The 13,913-nt window shown below is 56.8% G+C and overlaps 1 protein-coding gene across 1 annotated transcript; it reads right to left on the reverse strand.

The window, feature by feature from the left end:
- Positions 1-3,928: 3,928 nt before the first annotated feature.
- Positions 3,929-11,623, reverse strand: LOC144955048 (uncharacterized). Its single transcript, XM_078885392.1, has 3 exons — positions 11,105-11,623; positions 3,975-4,209; positions 3,929-3,936 (listed from the first exon to the last, which is right to left on the reverse strand). Exons 1-3 carry the CDS (start codon positions 11,621-11,623, stop codon positions 3,929-3,931), a joined length of 762 nt encoding a protein of 253 aa, XP_078741518.1.
- Between the last annotated feature and the right edge of the window lie 2,290 nt (positions 11,624-13,913).

The following is a 13,913-nucleotide window of genomic DNA, read 5'->3' on the forward strand; positions in this document are numbered from 1 at the left end:
CCCACCCACCCATATGCTGCCTGTGCCCAGGAAGTAGGGCCTGGCCCACGTGACCACGCGAGTGGGCCTGTGCAGGTAGACTGGGACCCCCCCACCCTCACCCACCCCTCCCACTCCCCCCACCCCTCCCACTCCCCCAACCCCCCCCCCACTCCCCCACCCCTCCCACCCCCTCCCCCCACCCCCACCCACCCGTATGCTGCCTGTCCCCAGGAAGTAGGGCCTTGCCCAGGTGACCACGCGCGTGGGCCTGTGCAGGTAGACTGGGACCCCCGTGTTGTGCAGGGTGGAGATCCACCCGTCCGGCAACGGCTCCACGGCCGGGCGGCCACGTGCTGTGGGGGTGGGGGGGGGGTGGGGGGGGGGTGGGGGGGGTGGGTGGGGGGGGGTGGGGGGAGGGGGGGTGGGGGGGGAGAGGGGATGGAGTGAGAGGTACATGTGGATTTGGGGACATACACACACACAGGTACATACACACACAGGTACACACACAGTGACACGTACAGGTACACACACAGGTACACGTACACACACAGTAACACACACAGGTACACACACACAGGTACACACACACAGGTACACACACACAGGTACACGTACACACACACACAGTACCACACACACACACGCACGCACGGTATACACACACACACACACGGTATACACACGGTATACACACACACACGTACACACACAGGTACACACACACGGTATATACACACACACAGGTACACACACACAAGTACACACATGGTACACACACACACACAGGTACACACACAGGTACACACACACACAGTGACACACACAGTGACACACACACACAGTAACACGTACACACACAGTAACAACAACAACAACCGCCATTCGCCACTAAGTGGCGGTGACGTAACCACGACGCTTGTGCCAGGCCAAGTGCACCTTGAGGCTGCCACGTGAAGTGTCGAACGCCTGCTGGCAGGAGGTCACGGGGCAGACCCAGCAGGTGCCACGGGTCGACTGACCGAGATGACCGAGACGACTGGCTGATGCACCACCTGTGCCCCCTACTGTGCCAACTTGCTGTGCTTTAGCCACCCGGCGCTCCGCTCGTTGTTGTGAGCGTCGCTCCTCCGCCCTCCGTTGTTGTTGGAGGGCGACTGCCTCCAACTGCCCAGTAGCGTCCTTCACGAGCCTCCTCCACTGAGGCCGATCTTGACACCGCTGGTACCAGTCATCGGCAAGTCCACTCAGCTCCACATCCTCCTGTACCACATCACTCCATCTCTTCTCTAGCCCGTGCCTCGCCCGTTTAGCCCCCTAAATCTGGCCGAACAGAAGGTGTTTAGGCATGCGGTGGCTGGGCATGCGGGCTACGTGACCCAGCCAAAGCAGCCTTGTCTGCCGGAGGAGCTCACCGATGGGACTTTGCCCAGATCTTTCAAGGATTTGTGAGCTCCTCACACAATTCAGCCTGGTTAAACCCAGGATGGATCGTAGGCAGGCCAGCCTAAATGTTTCCGACCGGCGAAGATGCTCCATTAGGGGGGTCCACGTTTCGCAAGCGTAGAGAAGGGAGGGAATGACCGTGGCCGAGAAGACCCGAAGCTTCGTGCGGAGCGACAGACCAGGTAGCTTCCACACAGCGTTACGCAACCGATGAAAAGATAATGCCGCTCGGGGTCGGAGATTGGATCACCGTTTTTTCCCTAATGATGGTAATCGGTGTGGCGCTGCAGGTTACTTTTTTGATGGAGTTAAATATGGATTTGTGATCGCGGGCCACTGAGGCAGACTCCCATCTCCTCAGCAACCCGCGACCACCACCCATCCTTGCAGCGCCTCACGGTTCTCCGAACCTCCGAGCGAAGGCTGCGGTAAGCCTCCACATTCTCCGACGTGGGATGCTGTAGCCGATGAGAGTGGGCCTGTCGCTTTTTCTCAACCATCCTGAACACCTCCTCTGTCAGCCAGGGTCTCTGGGGAGGTCTGGACCGCGTACCCAAAGCAGCCATTGCAGCTGCATGAGTCACAGTCCTAAACCTCGCCCATTTACCCTCGACATCAGGAGGAGTGGGGGACGATGCCAACCCCAGCTGCAAGCGATGATGAAATTCTCGCTTGCAACTTTCATCAGCTAACTTAGACCAGGCCACTTTAGGTTGGAATGGGGTCCTGGGTGTACACCCACCACCGGAGTGGAAGAATGGCAGGCGCATCTTACAGATGACAAGTCGATGGTCAGTGGGCAGATCAGCTCCACGGTAGGTCCTGGTGTCAAGGACATGGGCTCGCATCCGCTGGTCCGTCACTATGTAGTCCAGCAGATGTTCTTGCTTGGACCCGGCATGTATCCATGATGTTGTGTGGATGCGCCGATGCCGGAAGAGCGTGTTGGTAATTACAAGCCCATGGGCTGCACAAAAATCTAGCAGCCTTCTACCGTTGTTCTTGAGCTGATCTGGCCCATGCCTTCCAATCACTCCAGACCAGGTGCCAGCATCATGACCAACTCGGGCATTGAAGTCACCCAACAAGATGACTCTGTCCCGAGTGGCCACTTTAGCCAGCACCTGTGACAGGAGGTCATAGAAAGCGTCTGACTCATCGGCTTTGCCTGCATCCCTCCACGGATGTTCGTCTTCGGTGGGGGCATAAGTAACCACGACCACCACTCCTCGCCTCTGGTTGATGGGAAGGCGAGCCCAAAGTATCCTGGGGCTTACAGCTTCCCACACCTTACCGCCACGCTCCCACGCCCCCTTCATTCTTTTGATCAGAAGAAGAGCCCCACCCTGTTGTTTGGCAGTCTCCTGCCCCGAGTGGAGGACTGTCCACCCCTCATGGTGGCAGGAGCCAGAACCGGTCCACCGGACCTCCTGAATGCCACAGAGATCCAGGCGGTACCGGTACAGCTCCCGACAGAGGAGTGGCAGCCTCTCCTCCGCAGTGAGCGTTCGAACATTTCACATGGCCACCCGCAGTGGATTTTCGGTGTTTTTAGAGGAGCCCCGAGGGTGAAGATTCAATCTCCTGGCTCCGCCAAATGGGGTTTGGCCAGGAGACGTCATAGACGCCTGTCCCCCCAGGGCCTCCGGCACAAGCTTATTAGTTACAGGTTTATGTTTAATTCGTGGTTTGGTGGTAATTCATTGAAGGTGGAGGGGTTACCAGCCCCTCGCACCCGTCCAGAGCCCCCGTTTAGCCGCTGTGCTGGTCACAGACGCCATGAGGGGAGAGGCCAATGGGCATTGACCCTCCCCCCACAGCAATGTCCATGACAGAGTTGCCCGTCCGGCACAGCGAGGAGGTAGGAGGTTGTTTTGCCGCACACACACGTGTGCACACGCACACACACACGTGTACACACGCACACATGTGTACACACGCACACATGTGTACACACACACACAGGACACACACGTGTACACACACACGTGTACACACACACGCACACACACACGCACACGCGTGTACACACACACACGTGTACACACACACAGGACACACACACGTGTACACACACACGTACAGACACGTGTACACACACGCACACACAGGCGCACACACACGTACACACGTGTACACACACCTGTACACACACGTGTACACACACCTGTACACACACCTGTACACACACCTGTACACACACCTGTACACACACGTACACACGCACACACGTGTACACACACACACAGGCGCACACACACGTACACACACAGGCGCACACACACGTACACACGTGTACACACGTACACACGTGTACACACACACCTGTACACACACACCTGTACACACACACACACACGCACACAGGACACACTCACTCTTGAGCACCGTCTTGATCTTGACAGACAGCGGCTGCACCGATCCCAGCTCCCTCACCCCCCCCACCGCCCCCCCCTCATCCCCCCCCTCCTCCTCCCCCTCCTCCCCCTCCTCCTCTTCCTCAGCCCCCTCCTCCCCCCCAACCGTAGCCCCCACCTCCTCCCCGCCGTCGCCGTGGAGACGGGGTGCCCGGACCCGGTCGCCGCGGCGACGCCCCCCGGCGTCGTCAAGGCGATCGTCAAGGCGGTCGTCAAGGCGGTCGTCAAGGCGGTCGTCAAGGCGGTCGTCAAGGCGGTTGTCAAGGCGGTTGTCAAGGCGGGCGCGCTTGCGAGGGGGCGGCAGGCCGGCCTCCAGCAGGGCGTCCACATCATCGTCCCCCCCCTCTTCCTCCTCCTCCTCCTCCTGATGAGGTGAGGAGGTGGTGAGAGAGGTGAGGGGGTGAGGTGGTGGGGGTGAAGTGAGAGAGAGGTGAGGTGGTGAGAGAGGTGAGGTGAGAGAGAGGTGAGGTGGTGAGAGAGAGGTGAGGTGGTGAGGGGGGAGGTGGTGAGAGAGGTGAGGTGGTGAGAGAGGTGAGGGGGTGAGGTGGTGAGGGTGAGGTGAGAGAGAGGTGAGGTGAGAGAGAGGTGAGGGGGTGAGGTGGTGAGGGTGAGGTGAGAGAGAGGTGAGGTGAGAGAGGGGAGGTGAGAGAGAGGTGAGGTGGTGAGAGAGGTGAGGTGGTGAGAGAGGTGAGGTGGTGAGAGAGGTGAGGTGAGAGGGGGAGGTGGTGAGGGTGAGGTGAGAGAGGTGAGGTGAGAGAGAGGTGAGAGAGAGGTGAGGTGAGAGAGAGGTGAGGTGAGAGAGGTGAGGTGGTGAGAGAGAGAAGAGAGAGGGTTGATTGGGAGTTGTGGGGGTGGAGTGTCCGATGGTACAAAATACCCAGGCAGGTGCTTAGTTTTGGTGGGGCTGATGGTAAGGCCCCACCTCTTAGTGGCACGCTCCAGTCTCAGCAGCAGCGTCTCCAACTCCTCCTCTGAGTGAGCGGCTATTACCAAATCATCGGCATACATAACGTGGTTGACCAATAGGGAGCCATCCCTTGACCGCACCCGGGCATCGATCAGCCTCCCATTCTACTGGTAGGAACGAAGTGGACCAGCCTACAATAGATTATATCGTCCGTCCGTCCGTCCGTCCGTGTAGCAACATCGCCCCCTACTGCAAACACTTGGCAGGACCCTACAAAAACCTTTAGACTCAGTGACGCTTTCCTGGCTAAACAAGTGTAACATTCCCTTATGATTCCCTGAGATCGCTTTTAATTAAAACTTTTAAATTAAAAATTCACTCACAGCGGCCAAAAGCCTACAGCTAGGCCTAAAGCCTAGAACTAGGCCTCAAACTCTCCCTTCGTATCGTACCCCCGCGTGTGTGAAAGGGAGTTAATGTTTAACAATGTTACATTCCCTGATGTTTTAAAATAGAAACATTTACATTTAAAGCTTTTACATTAATAATTAAAACATTTAAATTAAACATTAATAATGAAAACATTTAAATTAAACATTAACTCACAGCGCCCTAAAGCCTACAGCTAGGCCTAAAGCCTAGAACTAGGCCTCAAACTCTCCCTTCGTATCGTACCCCCGCGTGTGTGAAAGGGAGTTAATGTTTAACAATGTTACATTCCCTGATGTTTTTAAATAGAAACATTTACATTTAAAGCTTTTACGTAAATAATGAAAACATTTTAATTAACAATAAACTCACAGCGGCCTAAAGCCTACAGCTAGGCCTAAAGCCTAGAACTAGGCCTCAAACTCTCCCTTCGTATCGTCCGATTCGGTGTAGCAACATCGCCCCCTACTGCAAACACTTGGCAGGACCCTACAGAAACCTTTCGACTCAGTGAGGCTTTCCTGGCTAAACAAGTGTCATAATACATTATGTTTATGTTCTTTGGTTATTCGTTCCTACCAGCCCACCCCGCAGGGTCCTGTTATCTGTACCAGATGGAAATTCCTCTGGTACAGCTACTGAAGGCTTCACGAACTACGTGGTCAAAATAGATGTTAAATAATGTGGGAGTCAGAGGACATCCCTGTCGCACCCCAAGGTGTACAGGGAATGGCTCCGACTCCCGGCCACGTAGTTTTACCCGGGCCCGCTCACCATCATGAAGGTCCTTAATGATCGTGAGCAGAGGGTCAGGGACTCCGAAAGCACGAAGAACAACCCAGAGCCCAGGCCTACTGATGGTATCATAGGCCTTGACCAGGTCAATAAAGCAGAGATGTAGGTCTTGTTGGAATTCCCTACACCTCTGCTGTAGCAGACGGACAGAAAATATGGCATCTGTGCAGGACCGCCCTGAAACCGCATTGGGGCTCCGCAAGCCTCTCCTCAGCGTGCCTAGCAAGGCGATGTTGAATAATCCTTGCCAGGACCTTTCCCGGCACACTGAGGAGTGAGATGCCCCTGTAGTTGTTACAGTCTGTGCGGTCCCCCTTCTTAAAGAGGGGGACCACCAGGGCATCCCTCCAATCCTGCGGAACCCGTCCAGTGGCCCAGACTGTTGTTATGATGTCGTGTAGGGCAGTCTGTGCACAAACGCCACCCTCCCTCAGCATTTCGCTTGGGAGATCATCTCTGCCCGGTGCCTTTCCTGGTCTCAGACTCCGGATCGCCTTCAGTACTTCCTCAACAGATGGCACCTCAGCCAGCCACTCACAGGGGTGACTTCTTCTTCAAATATTTGAGGCACCGCAGCCTCAGCAGGGTCATCCCCACTTTGTGCCATGATGTTTTCCTGGCTGAGGGATTTCCCCTCCCCCAGGACTTCACAGAAATGATCAGCAAACCTGCAAACCTGTTCCTGGGGGTCGGAGATTGGATCACCGTTTTTTCCCCTGATGATGGTGATAGGTGTGGCGCTGCAGGTGACTTTTTTGATGGAATTAAATATGGATTTGTGATCGCGGGCCACTGAGGCAGACTCCATCTCCTCAGCAACCCGCGACCACCACCCATCCTTGCAGCGCCTCACGGCTCTCCGAACCTCCGAGCGAAGGCTGCGGTAAACCTCCTCATTCTCCGACGTGGGATGCTGTAGCCGATGAGAGTGGGCCTGTCGCTTTTTCTCAACCATCCTGAACACCTCCTCTGTCAGCCAGGGTTTCTGGGGAGGTCTGGACCGTGTACCCAAAGCAGCCATTGCAGCTGCATGAGTCACAGTCCTAAACCTCGCCCATTTACCCTCGACATCAGGAGGAGTGGGGGACGATGCCAACCCCAGCTGCAAGCGATGATGGAATTCTCGCTTGCAACTTTCATCAGCTAACTGAGACCAGGCCACTAAGGGTTTGAATGGGGTCCTGGGTGTACACCCACCACCAGAGTGGAAGAATGGCAGGTGCATCTTACAGATGACTAGTCGATGGTCACACACGGTGACACACACACAACAACCGCCATTCGCCACTAAGTGGCGGTGACGTCACCACGACGCTTGTGCCAGGCCATGTGCACCTTGAGGCCACGTGAAGTGTCGAACGCCCGCTGGCAGGAGGTCACGGGGCAGACCCAGGTGCCACGGGTCGACTGACCGAGATGACCGAGATGACTGGCTGATGCACCACCTGTGCCCCCTACTGTGCCAACTTGCTGTGCTTTAGCCACCCGGCGCTCCGCTCGTTGTTGTGAGCGTCGCTCCTCCGCCCTCCGTTGTTGTTGGAGGGCGACTGCCTCCAACTGCCCAGTAGCGTCCTTCACGAGCCTCCTCCACTGAGGCCGATCTTGACACCGCTGGTACCAGTCATCGGCAAGTCCACTCAGCTCCACGTCCTCCTGTACCACATCACTCCATCTCTTCTCTAGCCCGTGCCGCGCCCGTTTAGCCCCCTCGATCCGGCCGAACAAAAGCTGTTTAGGCATGCGGTGGCTGGGCATGGGGGCTACATGACCCAGCCAACGCAGCCTTGCCTGCCGGAGGAGCTCACTGATGGGACTTTGCCCAGATCTTTCAAGGACTTGTGAGCTCCTCACACAATCCAGCCTGGTCAAACCCAGGATGGATCGTAGGCAGGCCAGCCTAAATGTTTCCAACCGGCGAAGATGCTCCACTAGGGGGGTCCACGTTTCGCAAGCGTAGAGAAGGGAGGGAATGACCGTGGCCGAGAAGACCTGAAGCTTCGTGCGGAGCGACAGACCAGGTAGCTTCCACACAGCGTTACGCAACCGATGAAAAGATATTGCCGCTCGACTGATTCGGAGTGAGACCTCTGCTGATAAACTGGAGCTGGTCATGAGCACACTGCCCAGGTATGGGAAACTCTCTACTCTCTCCACAACTGCCCCATCACCGATTGGGAGTTGTGGGGGCGGAGTGCCCGATGGTACAAAATACCCAGGCAGGTGCTTAGTTTTGGTGGGGCTGATGGTAAGGCCCCACCTCTTAGTGGCACACTCCAGCCTCAGCAGCAGCGTCTCCAACTCCTCTTCTGAATGAGCAGCTATTACCAAATCATCGGCATACATAACGTGGTTGACCAATAGGGAGCCATCCCTTGATCGCACCCGGGCGTCGATCAGCCTCCCATTATATCTGTACCAAATGGTAATTCCCCCGGTACAGCTATTGAAGGCTTCACGAACTACGCAGTCGAAATAGATGTTAAATAATGTGGGAGCCAGAGGACATCCCTGTCGCACCCCAAGGTGTACAGGGAAAGGCTCCGACTCCCGGCCACGTAGTTTTACCCGGGCCCGCTCACCATCATGAAGGTCCTTAATGATCGTGAGCAGAGGGTCAGGGACTCCGAAAGCACGAAGAACAACCCAGAGCCCAGTCCTACTGATGGTATCATAGGCCTTGACCAGGTCAATAAAGCAGAGATGTAGGTCTTTTTGGAATTCCCTACACCTCTGCTGTAGCAGACGGACAGAAAATATGGCATCTGTGCAGGACCGCCCTTTCCTGAAACCACATTGGGGCTCCGCAAGCCTCTCCTCAGCATGCCTAGCAAGGCGATGTTGAATAATCCTTGCCAGGACCTTACCCGGCACACTGAGGAGTGAGATGCCCCTGTAGTTGTTACAGTCTGTGCGGTCCCCCTTCTTAAAGAGGGGGACCACCAGGGCATCCTTCCAGTCCTGCGGAACCCGTCCAGTGGTCCAGACTGTTGTTATGATGTCATATAGGGCAGTCTGTGCACAAACGCCACCCTCCCTCAGCATTTCGCCTGGGAGATCATCTCTGCCCGGTGCCTTCCCTGGTCTCAGACTCCGGATCGCCCTCAGTACTTCCTCAACAGCCGGTACCTCAGCCAGCCACTCACAGGGGGTGACCTCTTCCAATATTTGAGGCACCGCAGCCTCAGCAGGGTTATCCCCACTTTGTGCCATGATGTTTTCCTGGCTGAGAGATTTTCCCTCCCCCAGGACCTCACAGAAATGCTCAGCAAATCTGCAAACCTGTTCCTGGGGGTCGGAGATTGGATCACCGTTTTTTCCTCTAATGATGGTAATAGGTGTGGCGCTGCAGGTTACTTTTTTGATGGAGTTAAATAGTGATTTGTGATCGCGGGCCACTGAGGCAGACTCCATCTCCTCAGCAACCCGCGACCACCACCCATCCTTACAGCGCCTTACGGCTCTCCGAACCTCCGAGCGAAGGCTGCGGTAAACCTCCTCATTCTCTGACGTGGGATGCTGTAGGCGATGAGAGTGGGCCTGTCGCTTTTTCTCAATTAACCTGAACACCTCCTCCGTCAGCCAGGGTTCCCGGGGAGGTCTGGACCGCGTACCCAAAGCAGCCATTGCAGCTGCATGAGTCACAGTCTTAAACCTCGCCCATTTACCCTCGACATCAGGTGGAGTGGGGGACGATGCCAACCCCAGCTGCAAGCGATGATGAAATTCTCGCTTGCAACTTTCATCAGCTAACTTAGACCAGGCCACTTTTGGTTGGAATGGGATCCTGGGTGTACACCCACCACCGGAGTGGAAGAATGGCAGGCGCATCTTACAGATGACTAGTCGATGGTCAGAGGGCAGATCAGCTCCACGGTAGGTCCTGGTGTCAAGGACATGGGCTCGCATCCGCTGGTCCGTCACTACGTAGTCCAGCAGATGTTCTTGCTTGGACCCGGCATGCATCCATGATGTTGTGTGGATGCGCCGATGCCGGAAGAGCGTGTTGGTAATTACAAGCCCATGGGCTGCACAGAAATCTAGCAGCCTCCTACCGTTGTTATTGAGCTGATCTGGCCCATGCCTTCCAATCACTCCAGACCAGGTGCCAGCATCATGACCAACTCGGGCATTGAAGTCACCCAACAAGATGACTCTGTCCCGAGTGGCCACTTTAGCCAGCACCTGTGACAGTAGGTCATAGAAAGCGTCTGACTCATCGGCTTTGCCTGCATCCCTCCACGGATGTTCGTCTTCGGTGGGGGCGTAAGTAACCACGACCACCACTCCTCGCCTCTGGTTGATGGGAAGGCGAGCCCAAAGTATCCTGGGGCTTACAGCTTCCCACACCTCACCGCCACGCTCCCACGCCCCCTTCATTCTTTTGTTCAGAAGAAGAGCCACACCCTGTTGTTTGGCAGTCTCCTGCCCCGAGTAGAGGACTGTCCACCCCTCATGGTGGCAGGAGCCAGAACCGGTCCACCGGACCTCCTGAATGCCACAGAGATCCAGGCGGTACCGGTCCAGCTCCCGACAGAGGAGTGGCAGCCTCTCCTCCGCAGTGAGCGTTCGAACATTCCACGTGGCCATCCGCAATGGTTTTTCGTTGTTACACACACACACACACAGTAACACACACAGTGACACACACACACACACGGTAACACACACACCACCACCACCGTCACCACCTCCATCACCACCTCCATCACCACCACCACCACATCCATCACTACCACCACCATCACCACCACCATCACCACCACCACCTCCATCACCACCACCTCCACCTCCACCACCATCACCACCTCCACCACCACCACCTCCATCTCCACCACCGTCACCACCACCGTCACCACCACCGTCACCATCACCACCACCTCCATCACCACCACCTCCACCACCACCACCGTCATCACTACCACCTCCACCACCTCCATGACCACTGTCATCACCATCACCACCACCACCGTTACCACCACCACCACCACCTCCATCAACACCACCACCACCACCACCTCCATCAACACCACCTCCACCACCACCTCCACCACCACCACCTCCACCACCACCACCTCCACCACCTCCACCACCACCACCACCACCTCCACCACCACGTGCTCATCATCACCTCCACGCCGCCAAGGTGGCTGGGCGAGTCGTCTCCACCTCCACCTCCTCCACGTCGTCCACCACCACCTCCACCCCGTTGTCCACCACCTCCACCACCTCCTCCACCACCTCCGTTGTCGATCTCGTCCCTCGGCGTCGCCATGTCGTCCAGAACGGCAAACACCACGTCCTCCACCTCCTCCTCCTCGTCCACCACCTCGTCCACCACCTCGTCCACCACCATCCCTCCACCCTCCTCGTCCCCGTCGTCCACCATCACATCATCCTCCACGTCACCCCCCAGCGGGACGGTGTGGGCGTCTCCCACGAGGTGGACGACTCTCCGTGTCCCTCCCGCTCCTCCACCTCCACCACCTCCACCACCTCCACCACCTCCACCACCTCCACCTCGTCGCGAGTCGGCGGCGCTCAGCTGCACCGTCACGCGGCGCAGGGCGACGGGGTCCAGCGAGAAGCGCGGGGTGGGGCGCGCGTGACGGCCCGCCGATGCCGACGATGACGACAGCGGTGACGACATCGGTGCTGACAGTGATGACGTCATCGGTGCCGACAGCGATGACGACAGTGATGATGACATCGGTGCTGACAGTGATGATGACATCGGTGCTGACAGCGATGACGTCATCGGTGCCGACGATGACGACAGCGATGACGATATCGGTGCCGACAGCGATGACGTCATCGGTGCCGACGATGACGACAGCGATGACGACATCGGTGCCGACAGTGATGATGACATCGGTGCTGACAGCGATGACGTCATCGGTGCCGACGATGACGACAGCGATGACGATATCGGTGCCGACAGCGATGACGTCATCGGTGCCGACGATGACGACAGCGATGACGACATCGGTGCCGACAGTGATGATGACATCGGTGCTGACAGCGATGACGTCATCGGTGCCGACAGCGATGACGACAGCGATGACGACATCGGTGCCGACAGCGATGACGTCATCGGTGCCGACGATGACGACAGCGATGACGACATCGGTGCCGACAGTGACGACATCGGTGCCGACAGTGATGACATCGATGACGGCAGAGGTGGCGGCAGCGGCAATGGCGGCAGATTTACGGAAGGAGGAGGAGGTGGTGGTGGTGGTGGTGGAGTGACGGGGTGAAGAGGTGCGGGCGGAGCTGATGGTGCTGCTGCTGCTGCTGCTGATGCAGCTGATGCTGCTACTACTGATGCTGATGGTGCTGATGATGATGATGATGGTGCTGATGCAGCTGATGGTGCTGATGATGATGGTGCTGTTGCTACTACTGCTGCTGCTGATGCTGCTGCTGCTGCTACTGATGCAGCTGATGCTGCTGCTGATGATGCTGCTGCTGTTGCTGATGGTGCTGCTGTTGTTGCTGCTACTGCTGCTGTTGCTGCTACTGCTGCTGCTGTTGCTGCTACTGCTGATGATGCTGATGATGTTGCTGCTGCTGATGATGCTGCTGCTACTACTGATGGTGCTGCTGCTGATGATGCTGCTGCTGTTGCTGCTGCTGATGGTGCTGCTACTACTGATGGTGCTGCTGCTGATGGTGCTGCTGTTGCTGCTGATGATGATGATTTGCCACGGGGACAGGTGAGACCGGACGGAGGCTGCCGTGGGCTCGGCATGGCTGCCCTCTAGGGGGCGGCTGGGAGAGATGACGATTTGTGTTGTTGTTGTTGTGTTGTTGTTGTGTTTGTGTTGTTGTGTTGTGGTGTTGTTGTTGTTGTTGTGTTGTTGTGTTGTTGTGTTGCTGTGTTGTTGTGTTGTTGTTGTTGTGTTTGACGATAGCGGGGGTGGGGAGAAGCGATGGCGGGCGACTGTAAGAGGGCGACTGCAGTAGATGCGGTGTCGCAGGGTGACTACGTGTCGCTCTACCCTGTCTCTCTCTCTTGTCTCAGTCTCTCAAACTCTCTCCCCTGTCTCTACCCTATCAGTCTCTCTCCCCTCTCTCCCCCCTGTCTCTCTCCCCTCTCCCCCCTGTCTCTCTCCCCTCTCCCCCCTGTCTCTCTCCCCTCTCTCCCCTCTCTCTCCCCTGTCTCTCTCCCCTCTCCCCCCTGTCTCTCTCCCCTCTCTCCCCTCTCTCTCCCCTGTCTCTCCCCTCTCTCTCCCCTCTCCCCCCTGTCTCTCCTCCCTCTCTCCCCTCTCTCCCCTGTCTCTCTCCCCTCTCCCCCCTGTCTCTCTCCCCTCTCCCCCCTGTCTCTCCTCCCTCTCTCCCCTGTCTCTCTCCCTGTGTCTCTCTCCTCTCTGTGCAAAGTCTCGACGGCGCTGGGTTCGGGCGGCGCAGGCCCTTGGCTTGCGCTCTGCGCCGCTAGAACCTGCGTCGGGAACACTCCACACACCGGTGTCACCTCCCTGTCGCGGCTACCACCACCACCAACTAACTAGCACCACCACCACCAACTAACTAGCACCACCACCAACTAACTAGCACCACCACCACCACGACCTACCACCACGAACTGACTACCTCCAACACGAACTACCACCACCACAAACTAACTAACTAGCTACCACCACCACCACAAACTACCACCACCAATTGACTATCACCACCACCAACTAACTAGCTACCACCACCACAAACTACCACCACGAACTGACTACCACCACCACGAACTACCACCACCAACACAAACTAACTAGCTAGCTACCACCACCAACACAAACTACCACCACCACCACCACGAACTGACTAACTAACTAGCTACCACCACCACGAACTGAAAAAAGAAGAAAAAAAAAAAGACCACCACCAACACGAACCACCACCACCACCACGAACCACCACCACCACGAACTAACTAACCACCA

This window comes from Lampetra fluviatilis, unplaced genomic scaffold (assembly GCF_964198595.1).
Source record: "Lampetra fluviatilis unplaced genomic scaffold, kcLamFluv1.1 SCAFFOLD_864, whole genome shotgun sequence".
Lineage (NCBI taxonomy): Eukaryota > Metazoa > Chordata > Hyperoartia > Petromyzontiformes > Petromyzontidae > Lampetra > Lampetra fluviatilis.